Source organism: Salvelinus namaycush, chromosome 36 (assembly GCF_016432855.1).
Source record: "Salvelinus namaycush isolate Seneca chromosome 36, SaNama_1.0, whole genome shotgun sequence".
NCBI lineage: Eukaryota > Metazoa > Chordata > Actinopteri > Salmoniformes > Salmonidae > Salvelinus > Salvelinus namaycush.
The window spans coordinates 10843452-10855034 of record NC_052342.1 but is presented as its reverse complement, the minus strand read 5'-3'; the positions used below and the strand labels follow the sequence as shown (position 1 = coordinate 10855034).

Here is an 11583-nt window from a genome sequence, read left to right as displayed (position 1 = left end):
TTGCACTCCACACTGCCCTTTCCCACCTGGACAAAAAGGAACACTTACGTGAGAATTCTATTCATTGACTACAGCTCAGCGTTCAACACCATAGTACCCTCAAAGCTCATCACTAAGCTAAGGATTCTGGGACAGAACACCTCCCTCTGCAACTGTATCCTGGACTTCCTGACGGGCCGCTTCCCAGGTGGTTAGGGTAGGTAGCAACACATCTGCCATGCTGATCCTCAACACTGGAGCCCCCCAGGGGTGCGTGCTCAGTCCCCTCCTGTACTCCCTGTTCACCCACGACTGCATGGCCAGGCACGACTCCAACATCAACCTTTAAATTTGCAGACGACACAACAGTGGTAGGCCTGATCACCGACAACGACGAGACAGCCTATTAGGGAGGAGGTCAGAGACCTGGCCGGGTGGTGCCAGAATAACAACCTATCCCTCAACGTAACCAAGACTAAGGAGATGATTGTGGACTACAGGAAAAGGAGGACCGAGCACACCCCCATTCTCATCAACAGGGCTGTAGTGGAGCAGGTTGAGAGCTTCAAGTTCCTTGGTGTCCACATCACCAACAAACTAGAATGGTCACACCAAGACGGACGTGAAGAGGGCACGACAAAGCCTATTCCCCCACAGGAAACTAAAAAGATTTGGCATGGGTCCTGAGATCATCAAAAGGTTCTACAGCTGCAACATCGAGAGCATCCTGACTGGTTGCATCACTGCCTGGTACGGCAATTGCTCGGCCTCCGACCGCAAGGCACTGCAGAGGGTAGTGCATACGGCACAGTACATCACTGGGGCTAAGCTGCCTGCCATCCAGGACCTCTGCACCAGGCGGTGTCAGAGGAAGGCCCTAAAAATTGTCAAAGACCCCAGCCACCCCAGTCATAGACTGTTCGGTAGCGGTACCGAAGTGCCAAGTCTAGGACAAAAAGGCTTCTCAACAGTTTTTACCCCCAAGCCATAAGACTCCTGAACAGGTAATCAAATGGCTACCCGGACTATTTGCATTGTGTGCCCACAACCCCTCTTTCACGCTGCTGCTACTCTATGTTTATCATATGCATAGTCTCTAACTATACATTCATGTACATACTACCTCAATTGGCCCGACCAACCAGTGCTCCCACACATTGGCTAACCGGGCTATCTGCATTGTGTCCCGCCACCCACTAACCCCTCTTTTACGCTACTGCTACTCTCTGTCCATCATATCTGCAGTCACATTAACCATATCTACATACTACCTCAATCAGCCTGACTAACCGGTGTCTGTATGTAGCCTCCCTACTTTTATGGCCTTGCTACCGTATATAGCCTCGCTACTGTCATTTTTCACTGTCTTTTTACTGTTTTTTCTTTTCTTTACTTACCCATTGCTCACCCAATACCTTTTTTGCACTGTTGGTTAGAGCCTGTAAGCAAGCATTTCACCGTTGTATTCGGTGCACGTGGCAAATAAACTTTGATTTGATACAGGCCATTACATTGCCACAACCTGTTATAGAAGCTTACATTAATTTTAAAGCATGATGGGGGATAATACACTATTCATATGTGGTTCATAGAACGTTACCAGAGTTGTCTCCAAGAAGAGGACAGTCGCATACTTAGAATTTCCTGACCCTCTCCTACTTTCCTAGATAGTAATCCAAACTACTAGAAGCTATGTGCATCCCCTGAACGTGGAGGTGACCTTCACACATCCTTGACACAATAGCCTACTGAGGAAGAGATTATCATTCTAATCGTCTCACTTAAAAAAAATGTGTCTACTTTCTGTCCCAACAACTATGCACAACGGAACTGATCCAATGTATGTTTTTATCAACAAATTCTTGGCTTTGATAATCCTTTATCTAGAAATTCCTGTACTGAGTGTGTACATGCCATCCTGCCCAGTACCACAATGTCATTGTGGTCAGAAGCTTTGTGGTTTCATGACAACAAGTCAATGAGTAACCACAGCAGGGCCAGACAGCAGAAGAACACTGCATCACACACACACCAGGGCTATAAACTGGTCCTCCATCAAAAACAGCAGAAGGGGCATAGCAAATTGTCTCCTTAATAAAATCCCCTGCGGCATTTAATGTAGAGGTTTTGAGCCCTCCGGGCATTGGATTTAGTACACCAACTGAGCTGGCTCTGTATTTTTACAACAAAAGTCATTAATTTGCCAATAAATGTATATATTGTGCCATTTTAAAACAGAACACGTCACTGTTAGGAGCATCATGAATTGTTCGGCTTTTACTCAGACACTACCACTCACTTGCACAAGAAATTGATAATGACCTCGTTGACCATATCAAGTAATATGATATACCATGGGGGAAATCCTAAGACAACACAAAGCCCAGAACAAGGAAGCCAATGTCGAGTTCAGGTTAAAAACAACGGCTATGAAACATAAAACTGCTGTGAGTGAATTCATAATGCAGTCGACTGCCTTTAACTTTGATTAAAAACATTTTTTTCAAAAACATGGTTGGTATCAAGAAACATGCCATGACAAGGAAAGAGAGATGACCATAAAAGACAATTAATTCGGCACGTTCCTTGTTTACAATAAAACCCTGCGCTCACGTGGAGGCATTCATCAATAAGGAAACAGATACTTGTTTTTTTGTACTTTGATCAATTGCTACAGGAATCACTCGTAAACAGTCTTATATCAGCAAGACTAGTTAACCATTGTTAGGAATTACTGTTGTGGCCTGTACTGTATAAAAGGTGCATCTCTTTCTCCAGATGAACAGAACCCTCTAATATGAGACTAGTGCCATGGCGAAGTTGACCATCCTCCTACTTGTCAGTGCGGTCTTGGAGCTCAGCAACGAAACGCCCTTAATGGAGGCCCAACTTCTTCCTCTTGAGCGTTCACAAGAGGCAAACCCAGAGCTCCCTACTTTTGAAATCTTACAGAATATTGACGCCGGACATGTTCCTCCTATGGAGGACATGGGTGCCGAGGGAAAGTACTTTGAACAGAACCCACCTCTCGAGGTGTTGGAGGAAACAGACGCCGAACAGGGTCTCTCTCTCGAGCCATCAGAGGAGCTTGGTGTAGAGCAGTCCATGTCTCTGGAGGAGGAGCAGGTGAAGACAGAAAGCAGTAGCGTATGCCCCACAGGCTGGTTCAAACATGGACACCGCTGTTTCACATACATCCGCACCGAACGGACATGGGCCGAGTCAGAGCAGTACTGCGCGTTTCAGGGGGCCAACCTGGCATCCATCCACAGCACAGAAGAGAACCACTTCATTCAGGAGATGATCCGCAGACAGACGCACAACTTCCCAAGAGCCTGGATCGGCGGACAGGACGCTACCCAGGAGGGCCTTTGGCTGTGGAGTGACGGGTTCAGGTTCTACTACCGCGACTGGAGCAATGTACAGCCTGATAACGCCATGGGAAATGAGAACTGTATGCATATAAACTATGGAGAAGAAAAACGCTGGAATGATTGTGTCTGCAGTATGGCGTTACCTTCTGTATGTTCCATGAAACTATAAGCTCTGACGTCACCTTAATCAAGATGTCTATTTTGTTTAGTTTTCTTATGTATTTTCATGACTATTAGCAAATGAGTAGGATTAAATAAATTGCTACTTAACATGACTAACACGAAAAACCGCACTCCATTATGTGCATCATCGTTTCTATTTTTATCTCTGCATTTGCTAGTAACAGCCATCTTGTCAAGACCAAAATAAGGGAAGTTTGATCATGTTTGCCAAATGTAAATAAAGGATTAGTTCTGTATATATTCAAAAGGCTACGGATGTTATTGTAAGGACACAACCTCTAAACTGGTTTGTAGGGTGACACAATTCTTAGACTATGTATCTGTAAGGAATACAACTTAAAGGAAAAAATGACTTATATCCCAATCATTGAATTACATGCCAATACAGAATTTTCATTCTACAGTAATAATTATACACAGATTGTAATTATTTCCCAAATGAGACTTGTGCAGTTTTTTTTTTTAACAGGAATTGTCAATACTCTAGGGAAGAGCCAACTTCGCATAATTGTAATGAATTGTGAGAGCGGCGTAGTCCATGTTTGCTTGATCTCCATCTCCCCCCATAGCAGCCTTTTCACCTGACATTAACGGCCTGAGTAGCAAGCCACTTTATAGACACACGAGTCACGACACACACGCACAAAGGAACCTTAAACCCATCTTTTCTCAAGAGATGTGCCATGCTCAGATGGGTTGGAATGTCTCAATAAATTATTATTTAGCCATGCGGTGCCTGCTATACGCAGATAACAAGTGGCTCTTTATCAGTCAGCGTGTTCCAAAGACACTGTAGAGCTGCACACTTAACAAGCCACCTGGGATTCAGGCCTCTGTCCGTGAAGGGCTGGGTATCATTGTTGCAAAGGAGCACAATACAAAAAGTACTGTATCCTACATACTAGAGGTCACTATTTTTCTCAGCTCACTAGCAAGAGGCTATTTGGGGTGAGACTTTACACCAACAGCAACAAAATGTACATCAGAAATGAATGAAGGCAGCGTGTGACAGCACTGTTTTGCCCCACCATATGCTAGGCTATCTGTTGTAAATCTCAATCTTTAAAATAAATAATTGTTTTGACAGATTTTGCAATCAACAGTGCTGAGCTTAGCTAAAATCCATAAGCATTCTGCCTGAAATACAATACCTATTTGGTAGGGGTGTAACGTAGGGCTGGTCAATATGGCCAAAATGCCATATTACGTTTTTTTAAAGTGACAGTATGATGGTATTTTATGTTCTAAATTTGCATACAGTGTAATAATTGACCCTAGGGTGGCAACACATACATTAAGTTATTTCAAAATGGGTCTTTCTCCATTCTGATTATTTGAACAGTATAAAACAAACGACATTTCTCATCAATTTCCACATTTCCTTTTTTTTTTTTTTATCCACACTGCCACGTAGGACTGCACGATATCTAGGCCTTTACCAAATTTTGTTAATTGCGATTTGACTTGCGATGTAGATCAAAACACTTGGGTGAACTGTTGGAATCATGGAAAAATAATTATTATTTTAATTCTATAGTTAGAATATAATAGTGGGCACTTTGAATACAGTGTGACATGACAATGAATGAAAATGCCAGGGAGGAGTTATTTTGACAGGGTAGGAACCAAAGTGTTGGTCAGTGTTTCCTATGGGACCCTATAATCTTTGGCTACGTTAAATGTTCTCTTTACTTCATGTAGCCAACATACAGTGGCTGCAGTCCAAACACTTTATTTTTACCCCCTCAGCCCTTGTGCTATCCACTTTCCCTCGGGGTTGATATAACCCACAATTCAATGCAAACTTTAGTCGCATGTCAAACTCTGGTGGCTGTGAAGTGTAAAATATAATCACAAAAATGCATTTCAGCATGTCAGAAAAAAGTATGAAGCTAGCCTGGAAAAAATGTATATATATATACACACACACACATATTATATACACTGATTTTAAAGTTGGCAAATTGGCTTAGTCACGTAGTGAGGAGCCTATAAAACATTGATAGATTCAATAAAAAAAAAATGCAATTCTGAAATGTATTTGAATAAATGACCAAACTATAAAACTAGCTAGCCAGCTATGGGTAACTGTAGCTAGCTACCCTACAGGAGGCCTACCTACAGTTGAAGTCGGAAGTTTACATACACCTTAGCCAAATACATTTAAATGCAGTTTCACAATTCCTGACATTTAATCCTAGTAAAAATTCCCTGGCCAGTTAGGATCACCACTTTATTTTAAGAATGTGAAATGTCAGAATAATAGTAGAGAGAAGGATTTATTTCAGCTTTTATTTCTTTCATCACATTCCCAGTGGGGCAGAATTTTACATACTCAATTAGTATTTGGTAAATTGTTTAACTTGGGTCAGACGTTTCGGCTAGCCTTCCACAATAAGTTGGGTGAATTTTGGCCCATTTCTCCTGAAAGAACTGGTGTAACCGAGTCAGGTTTGTAGGCCTCCTTGCTCACACATGCTTTTTCAGTTCTGCCCACAAATTTTCTATAGGATTGAGGTCAGGGCTTCGTGATGGCCACTCCAATACCTTGACTTTGTTGTCCTTAAGCCATTTTGCCACAACTTTGGAAGTATGCTTGGGGTCATTGTCCATTTGGAAGACCCATTTGCGACCAAGCTTTAACTTCCTGACTGATGTCTTGAGAATTTGTTTCAATATATCCACATAATTTTCCTACCTCATGATGCCATCTATTTAGTGAAGTGCACCAGTCTCCTGCAGCAAATCACCCCCACAACATGATACTGCCACCCCCGTGCTTCACGGTTGGGATGGTGTTCAATCGGCTTGCAAGTCTCCCCCTTTTTCCGCCGACCATAACGACATTTCTCCAAAAAGTACGATCTTTGTTCCCATGTGGAGTTGCAAACCTTTTTGTACCGTTTCCTCCAGCATCTTCACAAGGTCATTTGCTGTTGTTCTGGTATTGACTTGCACTTTTCGCACCAAAGTACATTCATCTCTAAGAGACAGAGCGCATCTCCTTCCTGAGCGGTATGATGGCTCTGTGGTCCCATGGTGTTTATACTTGCGTACTATTGTTTGTACAGATGAACATGGTACCTTCAGGCGCTTGGAAATTGCTTCCAAGGACGAACCAGACTTGTGGAGGTCTACAATTTGTTTTCTGAGGTCTTGGCTGATTTCTTTTGATTTTCCCATGATGTCAAGCAGAGAGGCACAGAGTTAAGGTAGGCCTTGAAATACATCCACAGGTACACCTCCAATTGACTCAAATTATGTCAATTAGCCTATCAGAAGCTTCTAAAGCCATGACATCATTCTCTGGAATTTTCCAAGCTGTTTAAAGGCACAGTCAACTTTGTGTATGTAAACTTCTGACCCACTGGAATTGTGATACAGTGAATTATAAGTGAAATAATCTGTAAACAATTGTTGGAGAAATTACTTGTGTCATGCACAAAGTAGATGTCCTAACCGACTTGCAAAAACAATAGTTTGTTAACAAGAAATTTGTGGAGTGGTTGAAAAACGAGTTTTAATGACTCCAACCTAAGTATGTAAACTTCCGACTTCAACTGTATGTTCTGGGTCATTATCTTGATGTAGGATGAACCCCTGAAAAACTAGACGTATACCAGAGGGTATTGCATAGAACTGCAAAATGCTGTGGTTGCCGTTTTGGTTCAGGGTGCCACTCACTCCGTGAAAGTCGCCTACACTGGATCCAGCAAAAGAGCCCCAGACCATCATGCTTCCTCCATGTTTGACAGTTGGTGTAACACACTGAGGAACCATCCTGTCGCCTAATCGATAGCGTACAAAAATATTGCGTGATGAACCGAAAACTTAAATCGGTCCATAAGACCTTCTTCCAGTCTTCAGTAGTCCAATGGCGGTGCTTCACGGCTCAGGAAAGCCTCTTATTTTGCCATCTTAGCAATGGCTTGCTTACTGCCACTTGACCTGTCAAACCTGCAGCTCGAAGTCTTCTCTTCACAGTTGAAACAGACTTGCTTACTTCGACCAGTGTTAAGCTGTGCTTGAAGCTGTTGTCCTGTGAGCCGCCTATCACGCAAGCTGTTGACTCTCAGAAACTTGTCTTCTGATTCTGTTGTGGCTTTGGGTCTGCCAGACCTCCTGTCAGAGTTTCCTCCAGTTTCCAAGTGCCTTTTGATGGTGTAGGAAACTGTACTCACTGACACCTTGGCTTTCTTTGCAATTTCTCTAGATCTTTCCTTTTACACTTTTAAGGGAAATAATGGTCCGTCTTCCTTCCTTTGTTAATTTCCTTTTTCCTTCAAATTGTAAATAATCAAAAGTTGTGACACTCTGAAATGTACATTAATTCCATTTTACGTAACCTAAACTTTTACCTCTGGCAGTTTACCGCTTACCTTTGTACAATTTCAGGTTATTCACTGGACTTCAACTGCTTAAATTTCAAGAAATTCTTTCAATTAAAAATGGGGGTGTTCTAAAACTTTTGACCGGTAGTGTAAGTATTCAGACCCTTTACTCAGTACTTTGTTGAAGTGCCGTAGGCAGCGATTACAGCTTTGAGTCTTTTTGGGTATGACGCTACAAGCTTGGCACACCTGTATTTGGGGAGTTTCTCCCATCTCTGCAGATCCTCTCAAGCTTTCTTAGGTTGGATGGGGAGTGTCACTGCATAGCTATTTTCCAGGTCTCTCCAGAGATGTTTGATCAGGTTCAAGTCCGGGCTCTGGCTGGGCCACTCAAAGACATTCAGGGAATTATCCCGAAGCCACTCCTGCTTTGTCTTGACTGTGTGCTTAGGGTCATTGTCCTGTTGGAAGGTCAACCTTCGCCCCAGTCTGAGTTCGAGCGCTCTGGAGCAGGATTTCATCAAGGATCTGTACTTTGCTTCATTCATCTTTCCCTCGATCCTGACTACACTCTCAGTCCCTGCTGCTGAAAAACATCCCCACAGTATGATGCTGTCACCACCATGCTTCACCGTAGGGATGGTGCTTGGTTTCCTCCAGACGTGATGTTTGGCATTCAGGCCAAAGAGTTCAATCTTGGTTTCATCAGACAAGAGAATCTTGTTTCTCATGGTCTGAGAGTCTTTAGGTCACATGTGTCAAACTCAAGGCCCGCGGGCCAGATGTGGCCCGCCAGGTCATTTTATGTGGCCCGCGAGAGCTTAAAAGTTTTGAGTCTAAAAATAAATACCAAAAAATAAATTAAGAGCGTGCTTTGACCAAAAACTACATTCCCACAATGCCTTTCGACTACGCTAGCCACGGCAGTGTCCATGCCAACGAGTGGAATTGAGATATAAATAATGATCCCAAAATGTCCAGAAAGAGAAAAGTTGATGCAGACGGAAGACTGTTTCAAGAAAGATGGGAAGGCGAATACTTGTTTGTGCTTCAAGGAGAAAGACCGGTATGTCTTTTGTGTTACGAGGCGGTGTCGGTTGTCAAAGAGTACAATCTGCGTCGACATTTTGACACCAAACACGGCGCTAAGTACGCTAAAGCTAGCCTTCAAGAAAAGCAACAAATTGCCCAAGAATTAAAAGGCAAACTGCGGTCGCAGCAGAGTTTGTTCATGAAATCCACAGCCAAAAACGAGGCCGCGGTGAAAGCTAGCTTCATTGTGGCTGAAGAAATCGCCCACGCTTCCAAGTCTTTTTCAGAGGGAGCGTTTTTGAAGCAGTGCATGCTGAAGGTCTGTGAGCAGGTGTGTCCGGACCAGTTACAGACTTTTAAAAATGTCAGTTTATCAAGAAACACCATCGCCGACCGAGTGAAGGAACTAGTAGAAAATCTTACAACACAGCTGGCCGAGGAGACACGCAGCTACACAGCTTTTTCATTAGCTGTTGATGAAAGCACAGATAACACGGACACAGTGCAGTTATCAATTTTTATTAGAGGCGTAAAGTCGGACCTCTCTATCACTGAGGAGCTGTTGGATGTGGCTGCAATGCATGGGACCACGACGGGACAGAACATTTGAGATGCGGTAGAGAAGTCCGTAAGTAAAAATGCATTGCAGTGGGAAAACTTGGTAGGATTAACTACAGACGGTGCACCGGCAATGTGTGGAGGAAAAGTGGTCTTGGTTGGACTAATGAAGGGGAAAATGCAAAAAATGAACTGTCACACGCCTTTGATAACGTATCATTGCATTATCCATCAAGAAGCTTTGTGTGGGAAGGTGCTGGGGATGGAGGACATTGTGACCACAGTCATGAAAACAGTGAACTTCATTCGGGCGCGTGGCCTGAATCACCGTCAGTTCCAGCAGTTTTTGCTGGAGATGGGCTCGGAACACGGGGATGTGCTGTACCATACAGAAGTGCGGTGGCTGAGTAGGAGCAAAGTCCTCAAGCGATTTTTCGAGCTCAGGAAAGACATTGCTCTTTTTATGCAGAGTAAAGGAAAATTAATGTCTGAACTATCAGATCCAAAGTGGATGTGTGACTTTGCTGTGTTGTGTGACATAACCGACCATCTCGCCCAGCTGAATCAGAAGCTGCAGGGACGCAAACAAGTCATCACGCAGATGTCCGACACGATCACGGCTTTCCAGCGTAAATTGGACTTATGGATGTGGCAAGTGAAACAGGACAATCTTGTTCACTTTCCTGTTTGTCAGAGCATGTCAGCCTCATTTCCCGAGACTTTTTCATGTGCTCAGTTGGCTACCAAACTGAGCTGGTTAAAGACTGAGTTTGATCGGCGCTTCTCTGACTTCAGAGCACAACAGTCTGGCTTTGACATCTTTGCCAATCCTTTCACCACCGATGTCTGCACTGCACCCCAACACCTTCAGATGGAGCTAATTGAGCTTCAAAGCGACAGTGGCCTGAGAGCAAAGTTTCAGGATGCTACAATCCAGGACTTTTACCGTCTGCTGCCTCCTGGTTTGATGCCACAGCTTCGACTTCATGCTGCCCGTGTTCTGTCCATGTTTGGGAGCACCTATCTGTGCGAACAGTTTTTTTCCATAATGAATCTGAACAAAAACAAGCACAGATCACGCCTCACGGATGACAACCTCCATGCTGTTCTACGCATTGCCTCAGCACAGGACCTAAAACCAGACATTGACACACTGGTAACGGGAAAACGGTGTCAGACATCTGGTCAGAAAACACACAGGCAAGCATTTTTTTTTAAAACTTAATTAAAATATAATAAAATGTAATTCAACCAAGAAGAAGAACAGTTAAACTGTGTGCAATTTAATGATTGTGCTTGCATTTTGTTTTGTGCTTATCATTTTCAGAACATGATCAATCGATAGTAGAGAGAGAATCCACTTGGTGTGTTCAAGGACAGGCAGCATCTCCTCATCAAAGACTAACCGAAAAACTTGACCAATATAGTTGTGAACTGAGTCAACCTTTATTTTGGTATTTTTAGTTGATTACATATTATTTATGTGTAGCTGCTGTAGTAATTATTTAATGTTTGCAGGTTTGTGTGTGTATGCAGACAAATTGTTGTCATCAAACCATCAGTTGGGTGCAAGGCTATGTGCAGCCTTTTTTTGTAAAATGCTACATGTGTCATACATGTTCTTTGCAGCTCAGTTCTATGTTATTTTTCTTTATTCACTTGGACAGTTTGATCCTTCATTAATGGAGTTGTGGGTTTTCATAAGCTGACAATTTAAAAGGATTTATGTTAGAGCTACAAGCAAACATATATTTTCTATGCAACTGTAATTGTCACTTGAATAAGTTATAATAAATAATGAGTTATTTAACATTAAGGAGGAGTTACATTTATTTTACATTACATTCGATTACATTTATAAGTTACATCTGGCCCTTTGAGGACAGCCATTATGCTGATGTGGCCCTCGGTGAAAATGAGTTTGACACCCCTGCTTTAGGTGCTTTTTGGCAAACTCCAAGCGGACTGTCATATGCATTTTACTGAGGAGTGGCTTCCGTCTGACCACTCTACCATGCAGGCCTGATTCATTGGTGGAGTGCTACAGATATGGTTGTCCTTGTGGAAGGTTCTCCCATCTCCACAGAGGAACTCTGGAGCTCTGTCAGAGTGACCATCGGGTTCTT

At 43.0% G+C, this 11583-nt stretch overlaps 1 protein-coding gene and 1 pseudogene across 1 annotated transcript; both read left to right on the top strand.

Moving 5' to 3' along the window:
* Nucleotides 1–2947: 2947 nt before the first annotated feature.
* On the top strand, nucleotides 2948–3522 carry LOC120030310 (annotated as a pseudogene).
* A 6094-nt stretch (nucleotides 3523–9616) lies between these two features.
* On the top strand, nucleotides 9617–10970 carry LOC120030595 (general transcription factor II-I repeat domain-containing protein 2B-like). Its single transcript, XM_038976020.1, has 2 exons — nucleotides 9617–10657; nucleotides 10785–10970. Exons 1-2 carry the CDS (start codon nucleotides 9624–9626, stop codon nucleotides 10789–10791), a joined length of 1041 nt encoding a protein of 346 aa, XP_038831948.1. The 5' UTR covers nucleotides 9617–9623; the 3' UTR covers nucleotides 10792–10970.
* The last annotated feature ends 613 nt before the right edge of the window (nucleotides 10971–11583 follow it).